The 26,248-nt window shown below is 35.5% G+C and overlaps 2 protein-coding genes across 2 annotated transcripts; both read left to right on the top strand.

The window, feature by feature from the left end:
• The first annotated feature begins 1,638 nt into the window (after positions 1-1,638).
• Positions 1,639-4,799, top strand: LOC108995842. The gene is made up of 5 exons (XM_018971476.2): positions 1,639-1,771; positions 1,923-2,176; positions 2,293-2,481; positions 2,636-2,733; positions 4,663-4,799. Exons 1-5 carry the CDS (start codon positions 1,639-1,641, stop codon positions 4,721-4,723), a joined length of 735 nt encoding a protein of 244 aa, XP_018827021.1. The 3' UTR covers positions 4,724-4,799.
• Positions 4,800-12,867: 8,068 nt separating this feature from the next.
• On the top strand, positions 12,868-14,055 carry LOC118349680 (F-box protein At5g49610-like). Its single transcript, XM_035695204.1, has one exon. The coding sequence runs from the start codon at positions 12,868-12,870 to the stop codon at positions 14,053-14,055; it is 1,188 nt and encodes a 395-aa protein (XP_035551097.1).
• Positions 14,056-26,248: the final 12,193 nt, after the last annotated feature.

Raw genomic sequence — 26,248 nt, 5'->3', positions numbered from 1 at the left:
CAAAAAGACCCCATATTAGGTTGGGCATATCTAAAATAATTTGAATTTCAGCTACAGTGCTTAGCTAAAGATAGAAGACTATTGTTGGTTCATCAAATATTAAAATATTAGTTTATCACTCTAAGCAAAAATACTATTTGGTTTGTAATTAAGAAATTTAGGTATAATTTTGGATGAGTTTAGTCAAAGATTTTTTTGTTATTAGCATTAAATGACTTGAAAATATGATTATTTTTAATATTAATTTGATTAGAATATAATTATCACTAACATTTAATTGGTAGAACTACAAAATGTGATAAAAATAAATTAAATAAAAAAATTATTAAATATATAATATTTTATTATTATATAAAAAGTGAATAGATAATCCAATATGAAAATTGAATTTAAATAGAATAGAGAAATGCATATCGTTATAAAGATTTACCAATAAATTATTAGAAAGAAAACTTATTGAATTTTTTTTTTTTTTTTTGAAGAGGAAAACTTATTGAATTAAATCTTATTTGTGTAACTTGGAAAGGAAATGAAATATCTCCATACTGATAGGCGGGAAGGTGAAAACACTTTGGCAGGTTGGTGGGTTATGGCAAAAGTGGAGGGACAAAAGGTTGGCGGGTTGTATAACTTGGAAAGGAAATGAAATATCTCCATATATACTGATAGGCAGGAAGGTGAAAACACTTTGACAGGTTGGCGGGTTATGGCAAAAGTGGAGGGGCAAAAGTGTAATCTTGGAACTAAAAAGTAAAGTAGACAAGACATGAGTCAGCTAGTTCTTTCAATAAACAACGCAAGGCAAGTTCTTTGTGTTTTAACCAACAAGGAGATAAATAAATTTATAAGAGAGTACTTAACCAAGCGAACCACTTTCAACACACAATTTGCAAGGAAGCGAGGAAGGTGGCATTTCGAAATTGTTGTAGCCTACGGCTTTGCTACTCACGATAGGTAACGACTTTTTCTCGTTCATGCGTAATCTGCAAAATAGAAAAGGTTAGACCCACTCAATCGAGTCTTACCTACCGTGATAGATATCCATAACCTTTTTGTGAGAGTCTGCAATGGTGTCATGCGGGTTTCGCATGCAATGCTGTAAAGGAGTTATAACTTTAGGCGTTTAACAATTTTATGGTTATCTTCTAGTATACTCTTAGGATAGCAGAACAACATCCTGTGGGTAGCTAGCCTGTGGGTTTCTAGCAAGAAGCTTATGACTTTTTGGGTGGCACTGTATGGACGACCTTTGTCCATGGCTTGGGAGAAAATTAAATAGCTAGAATTGGTTGGAATTAAAAAAAAAAAAAAAAGAGTTATTTTGGCTTGTTCCAATAATTTTTGCTTCCCAGATGTTTTGTTTTTACGAGGGAGCAGAATATGGTTATGAGGATTTTTCTAATGACATTCTTCAATATTTAGAGAAGAGGTTACACAGAATTAAGTATTTTTGTTATAATTATTGAAAAGCGTATAAGATATGTCTCTATTTTTTAATAATCATAATACTTTATGAATTCAGCTAAGATAGCATCATCCTGTAGTTTCTTAGCCACGATAGACATGGTGCGAAGTATATGAAGAGGAGTATGTGGATAGGGGGGAGGCTTTAGGGGGAGTTTAGTGCACAGGCTAATTATGCAAGATGAGCCATCTCCACCACAAAATGCACCGGCGCTAAGAGACGATCCTGACTTCTCAACGGATGATTCAACCCAACCACCAGATATTGTATTTGAAATTGTGTTCTTGGAACCGCCCTCAACAACAGGTAGCGATGGTCCAATTACCATTGCTTTTTAGTAGATCTTTGTCATGTCACCAACTTGTTGATTTTACTACAAGCTTCAAATTTTCATATTCTTGCTTAAAAGAGTTTGTTGGGATTACCTCATTGTATTATTGACCTTTTTTTGTTGCAGTTCATGACAATTCAGAAGCTGTGAGTAAGAAACAAGGTCGGGGACGGACAAAGATGACAAAATTTGACATGTTTCGGAAGATTGGACCGATTTCATTGTTGATCAAGGATGGGGACACTAAGGTGTCATGCCAGAATGCAAATGTATTTAGTGGAAGGGTCACATGGATCATCAAGCATTATGCTAACATGGGTTACCAACGTTGGAATGAGGTGCCAGAAGCTGAACAAGAGGAGTTGTGTGCTCGTGTTCGAGTAAGTGAACTGCCTTTCATGTATAGTGAAGTTGATGTATGAATAAATTTTTGGGGGAATGTGCCAATAATATATAGTTTTCTGTTGGTGTATAGGCTAACTTTATTATATAATAGGAAAAACAAAACCATCGTAAGGCAGTTACCGAGCAACTACGTAGGAGATTCAATTCTTTCCACTACGAGTTACACAAAATCTACCTCGGCTATGGAAGTCATAAAGTTGCTGTTGCAAGAGGGACGGAGATGGTGGATAAAGCAGTTTGGAGGAAATTGTGCATGCATTGGGGCAGTAAGGAGTTCAAGGTAAAATCCTTAGGTTGGGGTAGAATGAAGTTGTTTAATGTTGATATAAAGTTTATCAAGAATTGCCATATATTCTTAGTTGAAGAAATGTATTGTTTTTGAATAAAATCTGGCCAGTTTGATGTTAAATTGATGTTTTGCATGCCTATTGTAGATCAGACCTTGTCATTGCAAAACAAGGCGAATAGGGCACTACAGCGAACCAACCATACTGCTGGCAGGAAGTCCTTTGTTCGAATACTTGAAGAGCAGGTATACATTTTTGTGGTTATGTCTATGAGTACTAAATTCACCATTATATTATAATATGTTGGATAACTATGGCACCCAATTAGGCTGGTCTATTCAATGATATTATAATTGAATGTTTCAGCGTGATGGTGTTAATAATCTAGTGGATTTTTTTAAAGAGACTCACTGGTCAAAGAAGAAAAATGGGTTTGTGACCAACATGACTGAAGAGTTGTATGTGAGTGACATGTGCTGCTCTCGAGTTAATTATACCTTTTATTTTTTAAGTATTCAGCAACTGTTGGATATTTACCACCTTTGCCTGATCATGTTTTGATATAATCTATTGAATCCAACTTACACTTTTGAATATTCATATATTATTTTGGAAGGAAACAATGGTAGAAAAGCTAAATGATTTGGAATCGAATCTGCGCACTAAGGACGTAGCTGCTGCAGTGTTCAGGGAGGTTCTAGGGAGAAGATTAGGCTATGAAAGGGGTTTGGGCGAGAAGGTGATGCCTGAGACATCAGGAACAACGAGTAATATGTCGAATAGAGGTGAATTGTCAGAAGACGCACTGTTTTACAAGGCCCAATTTGAGGCTTTAAAGGCAAATGTCTAGAAAAATATTGATAAAGCAAGCAGAATTTGACAAATTTATGACATTCTCAATGTCATAGCAACTGTCCCAGGGAGTCTCTGAGAGAGACTTGGACCGGTCTAATAATGGTAGACAACACTTTTTTTGGATATTTTGACTTTTGTTTGGCAACTAGATAAAGTACTAGTAGGTGGTTGTCTGTGGTACTTTTGTGAGTGGCTTCTCTAGATAAGATGGTTGGGATGGGACTTGGCCATATCTTTATATGAATGATGAGAGGAATGTTTTTTAGCACTGTTGGACTGTAAACTTAGTATAAATTAGCAACACCCTGGTTGAAAAGAGGAATGTCTTGGATGGGTGGCTTGCAACATTGATTTTGTTGTAGCCATGGAGTACTGAAATCAGATTGGAAACTAAGTATTGCTTCTGCAACATCCAGATCTGAACAGATATTAGTAATGGGCAATGTAAGTTCTATGAGATGCCTTTGTAGCCTTGGTGTCACTCAAGAGGGATAACTTGTGGGGTATTGCATGTACTACATGGAGATACTGTGAAGTGTACTGTTGTGGGGCTGACAGCTTTTGAAACAGGTATCTCCTCAAAACTCTAGTGACATGGATGACGTATATTTGATATTTATTATATACTTTGGGGGCCCTAATAATGGGTAGACATGAATATAATTTAGTCTTATAAGTATTGGCCTTAACTCAGCTTTAGATGACTATAATATAAAGGCATCTTCTTTTGTTCATTATAGTGGTTCAATGATATATAGATATAAGTTGGGAACAACATATTTATCTGTAACTTGTTTGATACTTGTAGTATGTTTATTTGGAATTGAGCTACTTTAATTTTCTGATAGTGTGATGGTCTTTTTCTTTTAGTTAGCATTTTGTATAATGATGGTTGGAATGAACTATTCTGGGATTTAGTAATGAAATGTCATATATTTCATTAATATGGCCTAAGTAGAATGTTCTTGGGTGCAGAGCTATGTCCACTACATGATGAATTAGATTTGCAGTATTTATTTGTAATAACATAGAGATGGGGTTAAATTTGATATGTCAATTTATTTAACTGGTTGGAAGTGATGATAGGTGCTACTGTTGATGCCATATGCCCACTACATGATGAATTAGATTTGCGGTATTTATTAGTTTTAACATAGACATGGGGTTAAATTTGATGTTAGTTTATTTAACTGGTTGGAAGTTGTGATGATAGGCGCTGCTGTTGATGCCATCTATTTCATTAGTCTTATAATTTATTTAAACTTGGATTATTGGTCTTTCATTCCCATTTAATATTACTTGGTTTCTTTAATTCTTAGAAAACATGGACGCAGCAAAGGGTATATTACACTACTACCATATATGATGGGTCATTGCTAAAGAGATGGGATGCACAAGTTCTGGGCTAATTTCTATCTCACCATGCTTCCAAGATAGAGAGGACAAATATGTTGTTTGCCACATGACCATAGAATATATTAATGTTGCCCTTGTATATATTAAATGTTTCCAGTTTGTCGTTACTTGAGTATTAGTTACATGTTAAACGTGTGCAAATGTATTGGAATTTTCTTACATGTATTCCGTAGCTGTTGAACATTCCAAGTGAGTGATTGGTACAATATCACTCACTTAGATGACAAAATACAAACTACAATAAATATTATAAGCACACTTTGATGGTTGGCCTCTGCATGAAATATTGATGGATATATATTATTAGTTGGCATTGGATCTATTTAAATTTTAAAATTGTACGTACATTGGCCTATATGTATAAAGATTAGTAAGTGGCCATAGAGTTTACATGTATTACTGGGATGGCAGCTTGATGATTTTCAAGTTTTACAAAACAATGCAACTTGGGTTAATAGTCAGGGTTATGGTCATGAAAAATCATGTGTATGAATTTTTTTCATACACTTTAATTTGCTTACCCTCATTCTTTATAATAATATTTATAGCTTATAAAAGAGGGCAAATTATGTAAAGTATGAATCTTTATAATTGCAATTATTTGCTGCAAAAATATTTGTATGGACACAAGGGAGAAGGCCATTAACCAGTCCATTTGTGTCGAAGGCTCTAATGCAATGAAAAATGAATATCACCGCTAATATTCATAATGGGGCAACTTGAGCTTACTTGCGTCCCTAGGCTTGCGCCACAAAAATTACATTCTTTACGATGCAAATTTTTTTTTGTGACACATGACTAAGTGTCGGTTACACTCACCATTTGTGTCATTGTCAATTTCTTTTTGCATCATGACCTATGGGTGTATTAATTGCGGCCGTAGATGAGTTATTTGCAACGCAAAAATTGGACGGTAATTTGGCTATTTGCTGCACCACTACCGCTGGTAAAATATTCGCCGCAACAATTTGATATTAGTGTCTATGATGATTTTCGCCGCAAGTTTTACAATTTTCAAACTTCACATTTGCGGCGCAAAATGTGAACTTTTGTGACGTTAAGTGTATCGTTGTAAAATATATTATGCGGCTAATTATGACTATTTGTGACCCTTACATTTGGACGCTAATATTTATTATTCCTTTAAATCATTTTTTTTTTGTGTCGTATTTGGGAAAGTTTTGTGGTGCCCGATTTCGCTGTAAAGAGAAGCACTTTTGCGTGCCGTTTAAAACTTTTTGAGACGAATCTTTATCAACTACGTTGCGGCGAAATTTGTTGGACGTTAAAAATAATTTGCGGCTACAATTTATGCTATTGCAGTGATTTTTTTGGACGAAAAAATGGGTATATGTTGTAGTGAGGGCAGCTGGGTTGTCACAATGTAGTAAGGCAGCTTGAGGATGAGTAACTTGGAGTGTAGAGAGAATAAATGCCAAGTTAATTTAGAGCAAGTGGCTGCCATGGACCTATACTCTGCCTCAGTTGAAGAACGGGAGACAATTGACTGCTTCTTGGACTTCCAAGAGAACAAAGAAGAACCAAGAAATATGCAATACCCAGTCGCGGTTCGCTTGGTATCTGGACATGAGGCCCAATCCGAATCACAATAGTATTCAAGTTGGAATGAGGAAGAACTAGAGAGGAGTAGGCCTTGCTCGGATGCACCCTTGAGGTGCTTAAAAACCTTTTGAGCAGCCAAATAATGTACATCAATGGGGTTAGCCATGAACTAGCTCAAAGTCTAAACACAGTAGCAGATATCAGGCCGAGTGATGGTGAGGTACAAAAGTCGACCTATCAGCCTTTTGTACGCACCAGGATTTGATAAAGGAGTTCCTGTAGACTTAGTGAGCTGGAAATTCTTATCCATAGGAACTTTAGAGTACCTAAATCTACCAATATGTCCAAAGTGTATTTTCTTTAGCACAAATGGATGCCCTTAGAGGATCTTGCAACTTCTATACCAAGGAAGTACCTTAAGGAGCCAAGGTCCTTAATTTTAAACTTGATGTCCAGAAATCCCATCAACTCATTCACAGAATCTACTAGGAGTGAAAACCGACGCCTTCGGAGCAGTTTTTGGGCAAAACCGACGCCGATCGACGAGAAGAAATAGGGAGGAGCAACCGGCAGTAACCAGTCGATGGAGAGGAGAAAAACCAGCCATATCGACTCCGGCGGTTCACGGTCGGTTCTTGGTTTGAGCTAGCGGTGACGGTCGTCTGAGAGAGTAAAGAGAGAGTTGCAGAGGGGAGAGAGAGAGAGAGAGAGAGAGAGAGAGAGAGAGAGAGAGAGAGAGAGGATGAGAGAAATTGAAAATGAAATGGGGAAAAAGACGGGTGGGAAGAAGACGAGATAATATCGAAATGAAGTCGTTTGGTTTCAAATCAAACAGCTTCGTTCCACTTATTTTTTTTTCATACGTTATGGATAAAACAACATTGTTTGGTTTGATACCAAACAACGTCGTTTCAGTTGTGTTTAAAACACAACTACAGGTTTCATATATAAGACAGAAACTTACATGTACCATCGGTCGGTTCAGCAGTTGACAGTGGTTCAAAACGAGACCGTTTCGACCTATTTCGATTTGAGCAAATATCTGCCGCATGCTGGCCGGTTTGGTCGGTTCCTGCACACCCCTAGAATCTACTTCATTACTGGCCATAATGATGTCGTCAACATACACTAGCAAAGTCATGAAACTACCATGTTTTGCCTTGGAAAAAAAGACTGTAATTAGCCTTAGATTGAGAAAAACCAGATTCAAGTAATAAATTAGAGAATTTAGAATACCACTACTGTGATACTTGTTTGAACCCATACAAACTCTTAAGCAATTTACACTTGGTTCGGTCTGCCTTTGTTGTAACCCGTGGGTTTCCTCATGTAAATTTTCTCATCTAATTCTCCATGTAAAAATATATTATTTACATCAAATTGATGTAAATGCCAACTTTTGATGGAAGAAATGGCTAAGAGACATCTCACGGTTACCAATTTGACAACTAGTTAGAATGTCTCATGATAATCCACTCCCTCAAGCTGAGTATAGCCCTTTGTTAGTAATTGGGCCTTCAACCTTTCAACGGTCCCATCGGAATTATACTTAACTTTATAAACATACTTACAATCGATGGACTCCTTGCCAGGTGGTAAATCTGTGATTTCCCAAGTGTGCTTAGCCTTTAAGGCAGCCAACTCATTATCCATGGCTTGACACCAGTTAGGGTCTTTGATTGCTTGCTTATAGGTCTTAGATTCAAGTGAGTTGAGATGGCAGTAGAAAAAGCTTGAAATTGAGGTGAAAAAGTATGATAAGATATGGATCAGTAAAAGAAAATGAAGTACCTGAGGAAGGCATTAACTTCTTGTCCAACAACGTGACAAGGGTAGGGGTAGTGAGAGTTGTCTGTTGACAGGGGTACGGCTTTCCACAGTTCATTCCCCATATGTCTCTCCTAAAAGTCTACTTCATCTTATCTCTTCCTTTCACAAATGATGCAGAATTGCTTCTAGTAACAAAACGTCCTATGCGTGCGAGAGATATCAAAAATTTCGTCAGATAATAAATTGAGTGATAAATCCTGAGCTTAGAATTATAGAATTGTGACCCATCAAGAGTAACATACGTTAAAGGAAATGAAGAGTAATATATGTTAAAGGAAATGAAGTGGCAATTGGATCAATAAAAATCTATCCTGAGAGGCGCCAAAAGATTTTCATTAGATTTTGTTTTGACAATTTGAGGGAGTTTATTTATTTATTTTTTCTTTTGATTGCACCTGTATGTGCACCCTAGTGGTTGAGGCATAGGCACAAAAAAAAGGGGTCATCTATATGTTGAAGAAATTGTAATTTCAACTCCAGTAGTTTGTTTACCGATTAAAAAAATTTCAATTTCAATAGAGTGCATAGTAAATTAATCATTGTATGATGTTGAGTTTTGCTTATTATATTATTTCATTTTTTTATGTTATATATAAGATAATGTTATTATAATCTTAAAGATGAATATTTATTTGATCATATGCTTTAAATATAATATATATATATTAATAACATTTTATGGCTTAATAAATTCTCAATATATTCCTTTTTATAATTATATTAGTAAATTAGTAATACTAATATACATGATTAGTATATAATGTTTTAGTAAATTAGTAATACTAATATACTAATACCATTAATGATATAAGCATACTATCAACACAAACATTTCAACGCCGAACAATATTGCCAATCAAGTTGTGGCCGCCTAGCCAGAGTACAAGGCTAACGCTTGTAGATCGAATGATCAAGAAATTGCTTAAGATCTTCGACAGCAAATATAAGGAACTTGACCAGTAGACCTCAAACAAACTCTTAACTCCTAATTTTAAATAATAAAATGTAATTAGATTAATGCAGAAATAGACCTTGAAATAACACAGATACATACAACTTGACCACTAAACCTTAAAATAATTTTTGCTTCAAGTTATAATATTGTATGAAATGTAATTCACTCAAATTTACTAGAACCATTTATTTGTCTAAAACTAAATTAAGCCATCCTTTTATGAGGAAATAAACCCTTAAAATAAAGCCCACTAAGCTCTACTTATAGAAAATAAAGAAGATTTTTAAATTTTTCCAAGTACAAATTTATTAAAATGTAAACTAACTTTTGAATTTGAAACCTCTAGGCCTAGCAAAGTGGCATTGTAGCTTGGCGTAAGGTTGCAAGGTGTTACTTCTATTTTCTTCATTGCAAACACTATCTCTCTAAATTCCCTTAGCTTCGGCTTCTACCAAACTCTCTTTTTCTTCGATCTTCATTTTTTCATTTCTTCTCATGTAGCCTTCCTCTCCAGCAGCACTTATGTTTCATTATTTTTTTTTTTCTTTTTTTCCCTGTCACATTAATACTAGTAATTATTAAATCCAATTTTTTCTCCAATAGCATTAAGATCATATATAGTTATTGTATACAGAACGATTGGTTGTATCATGAATAGTTAAAAACTCCAAGCTTCTTATTGTAAAATATTAATATTTTCTTATAGTTCTTAATTTTTTTAAAAATTAATAATAAAAAAATAACTTAAGGCTTTTTGTTCTTTTTATTTTCTCTCTAGTTGGGTGTACACCTTGGTATATATGATACTTCTTGTCTAGTTGGAACATGTGGAGGAAATCTCTCAAATATGTAACGTTAAAAATCAATTCTTTGGCGGACTTTAAAAAAATTTGAAAACTTATCGATTATACGGGAGTAAATTAATAGTTTTCCGATGTTTATATTGTTACGTCGGTAATAATATATAACTTTGGGGCCGAAAATTTATCAATTCTCAAATTTTAAACTTTAATCCAATTTTATATATCTTATATCAGTTTTAGGCTTCATTGCTGTGATCTAATTTTTTTTTTGAAATTTAAAGAAAAATAAGACTTAGTTTTTAGTGGTCTATCTTCTAGGGACTCATCAATGTTGTTTTGGATATAAATATTAAGTTAAATTTTTTAATATGCTAAAGAGAGTAATTTTTAGGCCACGATCCCAAAATTTATTTCAGCAGCATATGAGTTTTATTGGACATGATCATTGGGTTAAAGTAGTTTAAGGGATCTTTTTATTTTTTGGAATTGGCCCCAAAAATTTACAAAACGAATTTTAGTTAATTTAGAATTTGAGTCGAGACCCAGTAGCATTAATTTATTAATATTTGATCTAGAAAAATTATATACAAACTAAAGAGATTTTTTTTGGAAGATCCAATATTTTTTAACTCAGACAATATCTGAGACGGCCAGATATTTTGAAATTGGTCAAGAAACCCAAGCCCGTGAGAACACAGGAATCACGCCAAAGCACGTCTCCCATGCAAGTCCCCCATGCACGTTTCACTTCCTTACGTTTTTCTCTAGGGTTTTACCATCACTTATATATACACGTATTTCTCTACTGAATGGAGAAATTGCCCAACCCTTGTTGCTGCAGCAAGCCACACTACAAAGCTAAGCCGCTGATCCCAGTCGCCGTCCCTGCACCACACCACACTCCAACGCACGGAACCACCCAACCAACAGCCCACCCAGTTGTACCTCCATAGCCCACCTCTCCTCCACACCGTGAACCCTACCTCCTCTCAAAACCACCGACTGCGCAGCCCACACTCAGCCTCTATATCACAGCACAACAACCCCGAACGGAAGCCACCTCAAGTCTCCGCCCTACACCACCACGCTGCCACCGTGAGACCCTCCCTGCTGACCACTACACCACCCAGTTGCACCACCACGAAAAGGCTCTGTTTCCCCACGCGAAAACAGGGCAACCGTTTTCCTCCACGGTGAGGCACAACGACACCGCCCGTTGCTCAGCCTCAAGCGAGAACCACCAAGATAAGCCACAGAAACCGCCGCCTGTGCCACCGCTAGTCACCCCGTGCCGATCCGGTAAGCCCACGCCGATCCTCCCACGGTCTCCTTTCCGTCGATCCTTCTATCACTCACCGTAGTTCTCTCTCTCTCCCAGTGCATATGCGCCCCGCTCACCACCGCCTACCACCGCCCAGCTCGCTGTCCCGTCGCGCCGCTCCATCTCTCTCGGTAAGTTGGATTCTGTCGCACGATCTTGGTGTGATTTTAATTCCATATATCTGTTTGTAAAGTCAGCCTTCCAAAGTGCACTTGCAGTTTATGCTTATTTCCTAAAATACCCTGTCCTTAGGTGGGTTTTATGTCAAGTCTAAATTTTATTATTTGTAAGAGTTTTAGGTTTTTTAAAATATATAACTTATAAAGAAAATATATTATTAGTGATAATATACTTTTTAATATATGAGTTTTAGAAGTACATAATAAGTGTAAAATTTTATTTTGAACCTTTTAAAGAGAAACTAATTAGGCATTTTTATTAGATGAAATTTTGTTTTCCTATTTTAATTAATTTTGTTAAAATTTTAATTTGACTTCATAAATCTTGATACTTAAATTTATGCTTTATTTTGCTTTACTTTTCAAAGTTCAAACTAATTAGGCAATAATATATTTTTAGAGGCCCATAAACAACTATCGATAATATAAATGCCAGCAATTCTTTGTTTTTTGTAGTGTACATGAAAATTGTATATTTGTAATCAATTATTTTCTGCTAAAATTACTATTTCAAACTAAAATGGGTTTATTTTCATAGTTATTTTTGTAGCAAATAACTAAAAGTAATAAATTTAGGATCCATATAAAAAAAATTATTTTTTAATAGTAGACTACGTCCCTTTTTAAAAATTATGTATTTGTAACCAGTTATTTCTTACTAAAGTTACTATTTCCCATCAAAATGAGTTTATTTTCGTCACAAATAGTTATTTTGGTAGCAAATAACTCGTTATAAATGTTCATTTTTCTTGTATTATATTTGTGCACTACATTTAAAAAAGTAATAAATTTATGATCCATATAAAAAAAAATTATTTTTTAATAGTAGACTACGTTCCTTTTTAAAAAGAATACATGAAATTTACACATTCTAAAACTATATCTAAAATCACTCATAATTTATACATTCACTTTTTCCAACTTATTAATAATGACGTCACATATAAATCCAGTAGTTACGATGAAGTTTCATGAAGCATGGTTTCCATATTTGTTTTTCACTTTTAGAAAGAAAAACACACTGAGTGTATTTGGATGTTGAAGTGAGTTGAGTTGAGTTGAGATGATAAAATATTGTTGAAATTTTATTTTTTAATATTATTATTATTTTAAAATTTGAAAAAATTGAATTGTTTATTATATTTTCTGTTGAGAATTGAAAAAATTATAATAATGAATTGAGACGAGTTTGTAATCCAAACTCACCTTAATGGTTCCATCGAAAACTTGGAGTCCAAACTATTTTCTTGGAGTCAAGTTATTTTCGAACTCTGGGTTAGTTAAGAATCCTCAACCTAATCTTTTCGGAATTAGACCTGGTACTTACTTTGCAATATTATATAATTGCTATATATTTCTCTGCGCCGGGATTTTGAACCAAGATCGATCGAGAATCTCATAGACACAATTAATTTTGCTGAGATCAGAGTAGATAATCAGCTGCCTGATAATCATTAATGGGGTCCCCTGATCTTCCATCGGATATAATCTTTGAGATTTTATCACGAACATCTCTAAAAACTCTTGGCCGATGCGCGCTCGTTTGCAAGGACTGGAATCGGATGGTGTACGAGTCAAGTTTTATGCATCCGTTTTGTCAGAGAACGAAGACAATATCAGGGTTCTTCATGCAAAGTAGATTCGTGGGAAGGCCTTTTGCGGAGTTCGTCTCCAACTATAGCATGCAGGATTCCAATTCCAAGCTCTCCCTTGATTTTTTGCCCAGAAATGTCAATATTGAAGCGGCCACCAAACAAGGTATCTTGTTATGCGTGAAAAAGTTGGACACAAAGATTTTGAGGATACCAGAATATTATGTCTGCAAACCTAGCACCAAAGAATGGCACAAGATCCCGAACCCTAAAACAAGGTACTTCACCGAGAGACTTGCAATGGTGGTGCTCAGATCACAGCCTCTGCACTATGTGATAGTTCGATTTTCAGAACCCAGGTCTCGATGGAGAACGTACAACTCCAAAATGTACATCAGTCATCACTGCGAGATTTTCTATTCGGAAACATGGGCTTGGAAACAGTTGCAAGATGTTTTGTTGCCGTATGACATGTTTTTTGGAACCGATCCTGCTGTATCTGCATGTGGAGTTCTTCACTGGCTTATGTCCAACAACCAAGTCTTCGCTTTCGATAAAGATACAGAGAGTTGGACGACATTTGACCTACCTTTCCCTCTCTGCAAGAAAAACTATTTCAAGCACACGAAACTTGTGGAGTACAATGGCCACCTTGCCATGCTTTGCACGGAAAATCATGGTGAGTTTGCGCAGCTTTGGGTAATGGTGGATTCTGAATCGAAAGTATGGATGAAGAGACAGAGAATGAGCATAGAAGCCGTTCGAGGAGTGGAACGCTATAGTTTTCCCGTCGCCATGGACAGTTCTGATATTACTCTCATGAGGGGTTTCTACAGCGTAATATATTACAACTTTACAACTTTTCGGTCCAAGCGATGCTTTGTGCAGAGAATACAGCCGGATGAAGTTTTCCCTTTCCAATCCGATCTTGAGCCGGCTTACTTGAAGAATTATTGGAAGAAGGAACAGTTTTCAAGATTTCTTTGTTGGGTTTGCTTGTTTATTTGCAGTTGTTTATATTCTCTATTTCAGTATTTTTACAGTTCTACTTAGCCAGCTTGAATTATATATACCATTTTTGTCCCTTAATTAATTTACATCATAGATCATGTGGAATCTATACCATTTTATAATGTTTATTAATGTTCTATATATGTGAGGATTTAGACATGAACATCATGGACCCAATTATATAAATATATTTAATAAATTGTCTTTTCTCTCTCTAAATTATACGTACCATTCAATTAATCCAATAAAAAAATCGATGAGGATTTCAATCCATCATCATTGATTATTCTTTGATTATTTTTTTAAAGAAAAAATTGTCAAGTACTTTTGTTATGGTTAGGTCTTTGGGATCAGGCATTGTTATTTTCCTTTCCTTTCATGTGAATAATATGAGTTATTTAAAAATAAGATCCTATGTTAATTTTTTTGCCCATCAATGTTAATTGAAAGCACTTGATCCAATTACAAACTACCACATGTCTAAAAGAACGAAGGTCGCCCTAGCCATCACCAATGGTCATGTTCTAGCCATCGAGCAAACCTCATGGCAGCCAAGATCTAGCCAACTCTAGGCGGCCTAATCTCGAATCACCAGTGATGGGCCTAGGTGGCAATCAGACTAATTAGACGCCTCCATACATAGGCTGCAACCATGCTATGGATCAGGCATTGTTAGGTGGCCAAGATTTGGACAGCACTAGCTAGGTGGCCAAAACTCGGGCACCAATATGCCATGAGGGTCGCTCGGTACTTCTGGCTATCCCGTGGTGTTGCCATCCTTCCTTTCTTTTCCTTTGATTTTTGCACAATATATTAATTCATGTGAGGATCGAGCCATCTTTCACAATGGGCTCTGAATTTAGACAGATCTAGATTAATTATATCTGGTAAATCCTGCCACAGGTTGTTTTCTACGTTTCGATCCAACACATTAAGTTTACGATTGCATTCTCCATCAAGTCATGGTTTTGATCTTCTTCTTCGTATAATTCTAGTGCTTTAATACCTAGTGATAAATAATTAAGCTCTCATCATTTTATTTTTGAAGTACCAAATTTCCAAACAGATCCTATTAAATTTAATAGTTTACAAACTAATATAATTTAACGTGACATATTAAGGTGTCATTCAGATACAGAAACAGTTTTATCTCATCACATCTTATCATTATAATTTTTTTAAATTTTTATAAAAAATATAATAAATAATTTAACTTTTTCAAATCTCAAAATAATAATAATATTAAAAAATAATATTTTATTCATGTTTAAATTTTCATCTAAAATCATTTCATTTCACCTCACTATCCAAACAGAATCTAATGTTGAAAATATTTTCAAAATAATATATATTATATTATTATTTATAATATCTTAGAATTTATTTTTGGAAGTTATAAATTATTTTGGAAAGAGAGAATTAAGGAAAGATTTAGTTATAATAAAGTGGGTACTTATGTATAACACAAGTCATTGATTAGTGGTATTGATGGCTTTGGTTAACCAAAGGATGGACTCTCCACACGGTTCTGGGCGTCTGGTGTCCAGCCTAAGGTGAAGGCCAACAGGAGCCCCATAGGGCGTGCGGCCCACGAGCCCCAGCGTTCCAGGAAAATGATGTGAAAATTGCTAACGAAGAAGCCCATCCAAGCCGGTGTCAGCCGGCTGGTGGAAAACGTGGTGACCATTGGACTAATTCAAAAGTTTGTGTTATTTGGTAACGAGTAATTCTATATACAGTCGTAGAATACGTAAATATCATGCAGTTATTTTGAAAAAGAGTAAAATTTACTATTAAAAATTTAATTTATTTTCATGTAGATTTTATATTTATTCATTTTTTTAAAACGACTACACGACGCTTGCACACTCACGACTGCAAGTATCATTTCTCTTTGGTAATAGGTATGATAAATATATATATGTTCGTATCAGATTACAGAAAAATAAAAAGTCACAACTTTTCATTCACATCCTTTAACCCTTTACAAAAAAAAAAAAAAGGGGACAAAAAGGAAAAAAGGAAATTTCGAAATTCTCTTTTTTTCAAAAGTTTTTATTTTTTCAAAACTTATTATTATGATCTGTTCATTCTGTACAGAACATATTTCTAATCTCTTGGTTGAATAGTAAAATCTGAGAGTATTCAAGATCTAATTTCGTATGTACATAATACAGTTAGACAAATAAACTTCTTCTAAACTTCATTATATCTTAGAAGTAAATTTACTTTTTACCTATATGCATACCGTACGTTATTGGTGGGGATGCATATTCGCTTCTTCATAACAGGTAGCAAATTTTTCACTCATTATTTTCTCTTTTGCAACCCTTTTGCACCACCACGTAAATCTGGTTTACTTTCAAAATAAATTTTATAATGTAACGCATCTTATCAATTCAGTTGTTGCATACTGCACCTGCAATTCATAAACTACTTTAATTGCCTGCGCATGTTTACTTTTTAACAAACTCTACCAATTTACCACTTACATGTATTTGAAAATTTTATTATTTTTTTATTATTATTTTTAAATATTTTTTTAACATTCTTAATCATTAAGAAAAAATTAAAAATAGATATAATTTTACTAATAGTCACTTCCTTAACTATTGAGTAAAATAAAAAAATAATAAATACAAAAAAAATAATAAATAGATAATAAGAGAATAATAACTCTATCATTTTCCTTAACAAAATACTCGGTCAAATATTCTGATTTTTAGAAATATTAAATTGAACAGGTAATAGTATATACCTATAACTATTTTATAATTTATTTTAACTCAATCGATATAATTGTGACACTCTATTAAAAGATAATTTTAATTTTACCTTATAAAAATATAATTTCATTTTAAATAGAATGGTAAACTAGTTGTAGAAATTGTAAGTGTATCATTTTTCATTGTTTTATGGTTAAAATTTCATAATTTTTATAGAGATTCTGAGTAGGTTTCAAAATTTTCAAGCTGTGTAAAAGGAATATATTTACAAAGCAAGAACTTTTGTTAATATGCTTCGGTTTTTATTTTTATTGTACTATCATCCAAATTTAAGCACATCTTTTAAATTTGAGAAGTGCTACAGAAACAAAAAGGTTTTGTAAAAATAAACTCATAAATTGACATGATTTTATATGATACATTAGATCTATTCTATAATAAAAATAATTTTACAATCTAACGTACCATATAGAATCACGTCAATTTGTAGATTTATTTTTGTAAAATATTTTTGTGACTAAAGCATTTCTCTTGATGAAGTTTTCCTAGTTTCAAATTTCTGGTACATCAACAGCATAAGGGTTGATTTAAGATTACTATTTAACCAATCAAATGTGTTTGAAATGATGCAATATTTTGTTCTATGGTTTTCTATTTGAAAGGTGTATCTAGGGGTGCCACCCGCATAGTGCGGGGCAGGCTTGACCCACCCCTGCACCATACAGAGGGAGGGTTTTCAACCCCACCTCCAGCCCCCGGGGCCCCCCTCCTCTACTGGGGGGTGGGGTTGAAACTGCACCTCGCCCAGCCCCTTGCTCAACCCAATGACCCATTGGATCTATAAATATTTTTTGGGTCTAAATTTTTTTGTAGACCCAAATTATAAAATAAAATTTATTTATGAAAACAATATAAATTCATTGGAATTATATTTTGGATTGCCTTGGCCTCCTAATCAACCTTTTATTTAGAAGACCAAGGTAATACAATAGTCAAACTGAAGCAATGTCCCACATTGCTTAATTATGATTGATGTATTTAGGAGGCCAATACAATTTATTAAGTTGAATTCAATTTCAAGTTTTTAATAAATTGTATATATCTATATACAATATATTTATATAAATATTAAAAATTTAATTTTTTTATTTTATAATAAGGGAGGGGTGCTAGGCGGGGACCTGCTGGGGTCAGCCAGCCCCACAAGGTGTTTTCCATGAGGGGCGGGGTAGCGGGGGGGTGGACCCCTACGTGTATCAGTAGTTTAAAAATTTCATAGTTTTCTTACATTCAAAAAAGTATTCATGAAATTCGTAAGCCCAAAAGGGCAAACTGTCCAATGAAGATAATGCTTGGGCTCTAAAATGAGTGTTTAAAGTTTGGGTTGAAAAATAGTGCTTATGTTGGTATAGAATATAGGCCCATATTGACTCTAGTTAGGTCTTTGGGGTCCAAGTGGACCAATCTTAACCATTTCCAATATAAGATTTTAGCTAAGACTGTTTATTCGGGTTCCAGCTAGGAAATCCGGGTTGGAACCCGGATGAATCTGAGTTTTAAATCCAAAATCTTTTTTTTTTCTCTCTTAGTTTGAATGTTTTTTGTTATTTGATTTTGATTTTGATAAGTTTTGAATCTGAAATCTGGTGCAGGCAAAAATTTTCCCCACATAAAGCTCTGCATATGATGTGGCTTTGGAGGAGTTTGCTTTTTTAGACATAGAACTGTTGCTTAGCAGCTCACTGTCTTCTTTGCAAACTGCAACTCTTCCTCGTGTGTAAGAGCGAGGTTTCACTCTAACATTCACTCATATCAGGCATGCTTTCTCTCTCTAGCAATGTCTTATCCTCAACTTCTAACTCTCTCTCTCTCTCTCTGGAACATGCTTTTTGTGTTTTTATTATGCAGCTTGCTTTACTGGGGAAGCCTTTGTAGTCCTCTATGGGTCACATAAGCATTCAAAGTTCAAACAGCAAACCTTAAAAATAATAATAAAATAATAAAAATAAAAACGGAGTTTCAGATTATAAACTCGGATTTCAGATTTTAAACCTGGTATCCGGGCTTGTACCAGGATTTGTTCCGGGCCGGAACCTGGAACCGAAATCCGGTTTCTCGAGTTCTGGATCGGGTCGGAAAAAAACCTGACCCAAATGAACAGTCCTAATTTTAATGAACCTAATAAGACATTTTTTTACCCAATTAGGTGGGGTCGACAAATATATTTTTCAAAAAATTTATGTGCAGTTACTTTTGTGTACTTTTCGCACATTTCATTAATGTGATTGACTGAGTCACTTTTTTTTAATATAAAATAATTATTTTGATCAATCACAATAGTGAAGTGCGTAAGTAGTACGCAAAAGTGACTGTATGTAATAAAACTCTATATTTTTTTATCCGTATTTACAACTGTTAGAATTTTCAAAATAATTATAGATATGTATGTATAAATAATTTTATGTATTGAGAATTTTCAAAATAATTTTAGTAAGAATTGTTTACAAGCCTAGACATTTATGAGAACAATAATGTTAGGATGTTGGCCTATGTTTTATTTAATTAGCATTTTAATATGTTATCTAATTATTATTTTTAGGTTTTCCTCTATATTTTTTGGTAACGTGTGTGTCTGAGTTAGGGGTGTCAAATCGTGTTAACGGGTCGTGTTCGTGTCGTGTCAATATATGTATATTATACTATATAGGTCAACCCTAACCCGATCCATTAAGCTTATCGTGTCAAAATCTCAAACCCTAACACGACTCAATAACATAACGGCTCGTGTCGTGTCAACCCGTTTTGACCTATTTATGTAAATGGATTGAAACAAACCCAAAATTAACCTCTTTAATTTAGTTAAGTTTAGCATAATTTTATATAAATGTTAAAATCACAATATCTATAAAAAATATAAAACTAACTATAAGTCCAAAATTACAATCTAAACAATAAAAATATCGAAATTAAAATCCCAACAATTTTATTTTTTAGATATAAGGGTATAATTGTAATTTTAACTTTCTTAACGAGTCATAACGGGTTATAACGGGTTGACCCGTTATCAACCCGTTAAGCTATCGTGTCTTAACGGGTCAACCCGTTTTGACCCAATCCCTTTAAGAGTAAACTCTAACCCGCTTTTATCGTGTCGTGTTCGTGTTGGGTTAATGGGTCGTGTCACATATTGACACCCCTAGTCTGAGTCCAATAATATAACCAAAAATCCAACCCCCTCACAAGGTCGGCCTGTTATACCAAACATCTAACTAAAAGAAATAGAAAAAAAAAATGATGACTATGTCCACGGTAATCATCAGAAGATCCAAAAGGAAGCGTTTAATAAATTAAATTCATGTAGTGCTTATCTACCTAAAATTGAAAACAATTATATCATGGACAATGACTACGATCTATCTATCTATCTATCTATATATATATATATATATATATATATATAGGGGTGGGCTCAGACTCCGACGGAGTCGGAGTTGTCGTTTCCGACCTCCGACTCTGACAAAAGTCCGAGCCGAATTGCCCCTCCGACTCCGACTCCGAACTTAGTCGGAGTCCCGACCTCCGTTCGGAGCTCCGACTGAAGTTCGGAGGGAGTTTCCGAACGGAGGTCAGAGCTCCGATTCCGAATTAAATTTCCAAACTCAATAAATAAATAAATTTATTGAGTTGTTGTTTTATGTTCTTTTTTTTATTATTATTTAAATTTTGTTGTTCAATTTTGTTTCGGATAGTGAGCAGTATATATTTTCTTTTTAAAAGTGAACCATCTACAAATATTTGGTTTATTCAAAAGTTTTCAATAATTTAAATATTCCTTCTGATTTTGTTACTGAATTTTGATTATATCTTTAATTTGTTTTATGTTCGCCTGAAATTTAGCATTAAAAGTGCTCATGACTCATGAGTTGAAAATTACACAAATTTAAAATTTTATAGAGAAAAATGATAGTACGAATTTGTATAATTCGATTAATTTCAGTTGGATAATAAATTATAAACATTTGATAGATGATGGATAAGTACTAATAGAAATTATAGAATAAAGAGTACTTATCCCACGTCTTTGCTCTGGATATAACAACATAAATATAACTATATAAATAGTTTACAAAGTAAATAACATGTATGATGTAGCAATAAGTTATAACAGTCTCATTTATAACGTAATAACAAAATTAAACACGGATTTCACTCAAATGTTTTTTGTTCCATTGGTCATGCCTAAAATGAAGATAGAAAGTAGCAATCAATAGATGAAAAAAATTGATAATAAAAAATTGAATACGGTAAAAGAATAATTTGATTCTTACCAACAAAGGAGGTTCTCTCAACTCCATCTCAACTCTCAAGTAGCGTCCGTTCCAGACTCTCAATCATCGGTAATTATGTTAGAATTTACAATTAGATCTATAAAATCATAAAAAGTAGAAGTTAGAAACATTAAAAATAATTAAATCATCATTTAAAAGCATATAAACTTACCCAATTCAAGCCTATAGCTCTCGGCATCAACACCAACGGTATCTAATCCAATGGGCGTTTCACTTATCCAATTCTGTGTGCAAACGAGGGCCTCCACGGTTGACGGTGACAATGAACTCCGATAAGCATCCAACACGCGACATCCAGTGCTAAATGCCGACTCTGAGGCAACCATAGTGACAGGAATGGCTAGCACATCTCGGGCCACACGGGAAAGGACTGGATATTTGATGGAATTAACTTTCCACCAAGTTAATAACTGAAATACATCACTAGGTGCCTCGACAGCTTCCATAAAATATCGTTCAACCTCAGATGTACAATGCATAATATTCCTTGTTGACATGAGTTGATGATACTGCCATATAATTCGATTGCATCTAACCCCTACAGATGGGTCAGTATCACCTGAGGAAACTGTCGATCTTGTCGGCCTCGAATGTGAGGAGCTACCAACTGCGGATGAAGGCTGAGCACTAGTACTGTAGTGATTATATAAGTCATCAACATCACTTTTTAGCAATCTAATAAACTCTGCAGCCTTCACTGCCCCGAGGACGAAATTTACCCAAAATTCTAGAACGGCCAACTTAACTCGGGGGTCAAGGATCACAGCCACAAATAGCAATCTATTTATCTTCTCAATATTCTCCCAATATTTATCATATTTGATCTTCATCCTCGTAGCCATATCAGATAACAATCCAGCAGAGTCAGTACAACTATTTTCCAACTGGAAGTGAAGCTCCGAGAGCTCACTGAAAAATGAGTTCGCAGTCGTATATTTGGATCCAGATAGTCGCATGGTTATCTCATAAAAAGTTCTTAAAAATTCAACAAAATAACTCACACTGGTCCAATCATGTGCGTCCGGCGCACCGAGCCCCTGTCCTGCTGGCTCCAACAAAGCATACCTCAGGCCCCCATCCTCGACCTCCATCCGCTCGAATGCTTTTTGGTACTTCTGTGCCACATCCAACATCATGTATGTAGAATTCCATTGAGTCGGAACATCCAAGCACAACATACTTGAACATTCAATCTTCAGATTTTCTGCTATTGCCTTAAACTTGGCAAGCCTTTGAGGGGAACCCCTCACATATCGTACAATGTTACGGACTCGGGTTATAGAATCATGAACCTCTTTTAATCCCTCAACAACTATGAGGTTAATGATATGAGCACAGCATCGAACGTGAATAAACTCGTGGGCCCGAATGACATCATCTCTCACCGTCGTGTTCCGCTTAAACCAATCAATTGCTGTTTCGCACTGGCATTGTCAACTGTAATACACAGCACTTTTCGAATTTCTCAGTCCTTTAAACAATCATCCATCTTCGCCCCAATGGATGCACCTTTATGATCCACAATTTCTTTAAAACTAATAATTTTTTTATGCAAAATCCACTCACTGTCAATGTAGTGTGCTATGATACACATATAGCAGACGTTTTATATGGAAGTCCATGTGTCAGTCGTAAAAGACACTCTGGCCAGTGGTAATAAACATCTTCCTCATCTCCTCCTTGTCCTTCGCATGCCTCTTCATACAATCTCGCATCACTGTATACCGTGATGGAATGAGAAATCGTGGCTCAACAAAATTTAGAAACTTTCGAAAGCCTCTTTTCTCGACTGTGGTAAATGGCATATCATCAGTAATTATCATCTCTGCAAGCATGTCCCTCAACATCTTCTCACTGTATTGAGGGATGACCAATTTCTTAGTTTGTGTACCATCAGTGGCTGTAGAAGTTTGGTAACTGAGGTTGGTCTGATCAGTGACTTGCAATCCCTTCGCTATCTTATATCGTTGGCAACCATTTAGATGTGCTATTAACACACTGGTATCTTGCTTCTTCGAATGGCATCCACAAAGTGATCCACAATAATAGCATCTTGCTACTGGGTTCACAATATCACCAGGAATTTTGGTGAAATGCTTCCATGTCCACGACCTCTTTTTAGAAGGTCGTGGTGGTTGATCTTGCTCAATGGGCATCTCCTCCTCTTCGTTGAACATATCCTCATCCTCTATATCAACTGGGAGTGGGAGTTGACTACTCGCTCTAGATGTAGCTGCTCTAGATGTAGCTGCTCTAGATGTAGCTGCCTTAGATATGGCTCTAGGGGTGGAAGTACCCACCGGTGTAGGAGTTGTAGTATTGGCATCCGCCACATCCCCTTGTGGACGATCATCCCCACTATGTCTAGGATCCATATCACAATCAATGAAGCTGAAAAAATTAAATTAGAAGCAAAAAATTAGTTTAAAAATAAACTAGGCTATTGTATTATACAATAGGACATGTATTATTGTATCATAATATATTATTGTATCGATGTATTATTACATCGAGGTTCGGTTGACGTGCGCTCGACTCAGCGGAACCCATCCAGAGAGGTTCGCTCGAAATGTGCTCGAAGTGGCGCTCGAGCATAACCCATCCAAAGAGGTTCGCTCGACGTGCGCTCGAGCAGAAACCATCCAGAGAGGTTCGCTCAACGTGCGCTCGAGCAGAAGCCATACAGAGAGGTTCGCTCGACGTGCGCTCGACGTGCGCTCGAGCAAAAGCCATATAGAGAGGTTCGCTCGACGTGCGCTCGACATGGCGCTCGAGCAGAACCCATCCAGAAAGGTTCACTCGATGTGCGCTCGACGTGCACTCGAGCAGAAGCCATACAGAGAGGTTCGCTCGACGTGCGCTCGACGTGGTGCTCGAGCAGAACCCATCCAGAAAGGTTCGCTCGAAGTGGCGCTCGAGCAGAACTCATACAGAGAGGTCGCTCGACGTGGCGCTCGAGCAGAATCCATCCAGAAAGGCTCGCTAGACGTGCGCTCAATGTGGCGCTAGAGCAGAACCCATCCAGAGAGGTTCGCTCGACATGCGCTCGACGTGGCGCTCGAGCAGAACTCATACAGAGAGGTTCGCTCGATGAGTGCTCGACGTAGCGCTCGAGCAGAACTCTTCCAGAGAGGTTCGCTCGACTTCCGCTCGACATATCGCTCAAGCCAATGTTCAATACAACGTGCGCTCGACTTGCGCTCGACACCTGACTCGAGCGCAAGTCTTCAATACAATGTAAAATTCAGGATTTTGAGCGCCGTGTTGGGACTATATTGAATATTCAATACAACCAATTCACAAGAATCACAACTGCTGGCTCCAATTCATAAGAGATGTGCTTGAATTAAATTTAGGGCTCATAACCTTACTCTCACCGTAGGTGGAAGCTGAACAGAGGAGCAACGAGGAACGGCGACACGGAGGAGCAACGACGAACGGCGGCACACTGGCAGGAAAGACACGAGACGTGAGGCGCGAGATGGCTTCACAGTTCACTAGTTCAGTGAGACGCGAGAGAGAAGGAAGAAGGAAGCAGAAGAAGGAAGAAGAAGGGGGGACGGGGGACCTGGGGCTGCATTTTGGAGGGTATTTAAATATGAAACGACGTCGTTCCATATTAAGTGGAATGGTGTCGTTCAAATTTTTTTTTTTTAAACCCAGCTGTAAAACGACGTCGTTTTACAGCTGGGTTTAAAAAAAAATTCGGAGCTACTCTGAATTCTGACAACTCCGACTCCGTCGGAGTCGGTGTCGGAGCGGAAGTCAGACGGAGTCAGAATTCTCAGAATTTTGCACACCCCTATATATATATATATATATATATAAAGGAAGTTTATTTGTAAACTCTTTCTTTCGCTACGTGACTCCATTTCATCTATAAAAGAACTTCCCAAATCACCATTGCTGTTGTTTCTTGAAATGTTTTGGTGCCTCCCTTGCTTCTCTCCTACGAGGCAAGACACCATTGCTGTTGTTTCTTGAAATGTTTTAAAAGAAAGAGATTCTATAAAAATAAATTTACAAACTGATATGACTTGATATAGTACGTTAAATTGTAAAATTATTGTTATTGTAGAATAAATCTAAAGTATCGTAAAAAGTCATTCTAATTTTATAAATTTATTTTTGTGTGATCTCTTTATTATAGTGACATTTATTTTTTGAAACCATTACAAGCCACATGTGCTCCATCGTTATAATAGTAGACTATATATCAATCTCCCCGTTTTACCATTTGTTGTCCCTTTCTCTCAAGGAGTAGGCCTCAAGCGCCGCTCAGTCTAAACCTCTCCATTCATCCAACTACTGAAAGCTACTCTCCTTCCTACTTCCTTTAAAATCTAGAGTTTGACATATTCATCAATCTAGGGATCAAGAGAAAGTAGAATCTCCAAACAAACTACCCCCGTGTCACCACCCCTCTATGGCTCTTTAGCAAGAAAATCAAAGCATCCACAAAATCCTACATTGTTGCATCAACTACTTTTATTAGATTCTTTTTTTTTTTTTTTTTATCATCTAACAATGATAAATGTGTGACATTTTATATAATAGAACAAGAATATAATGTATAGTATTACTCCTTAGAGAAGCACTACAACCACCAAAAAAATGTTTCGAAGAAGTGTCTCAAATAGTCTATTTCACTTTTTTATTTTTATTTTTTTTCATGTATTTTTTTAATCATCATAAACATTTAAAAAAAATAAAAAATTCACAATATCATTAAAAAAACATTTTCTTAATCACTAGCTTAAAAAAAAAAAAAGCAACCATTTGGGACCCAAATTCAGGAACCAAAGCATTTATCTACTCCTTAAGTATATATAAAAGAAATCGTATTAAAACACTAATACGGTATTCAATTAAAAGTTCGTTTGGGTACAAAAATCATCTCATCTCATCATTCTAATTTTCTTAAATTTTTACATAAAATATAATAAATAATTTAAAATTTTAAAATAATAATAATATTAAAAATAATATTTTATTTAACTTATCATCTCATTATTCAAACTAGTCCCGGAATGAGATTGACAAAGGTAGTAAAAATATAAAAAAGAAAATGCCTACCTTCTTTAATCTAAAGCTCGTAAATTGTGCAGCACTATTTGTTGATTTGTGCATGCCGTTCAAAAGGGTTGGTCGAAATTTTTG

Source organism: Juglans regia, chromosome 10 (genome assembly GCF_001411555.2).
Source record: "Juglans regia cultivar Chandler chromosome 10, Walnut 2.0, whole genome shotgun sequence".
Taxonomy (NCBI): Eukaryota; Viridiplantae; Streptophyta; class Magnoliopsida; order Fagales; family Juglandaceae; genus Juglans; species Juglans regia.
Note: the sequence above shows the minus strand (reverse complement) of the source record. Positions and strands in the feature narration are given on the sequence as shown.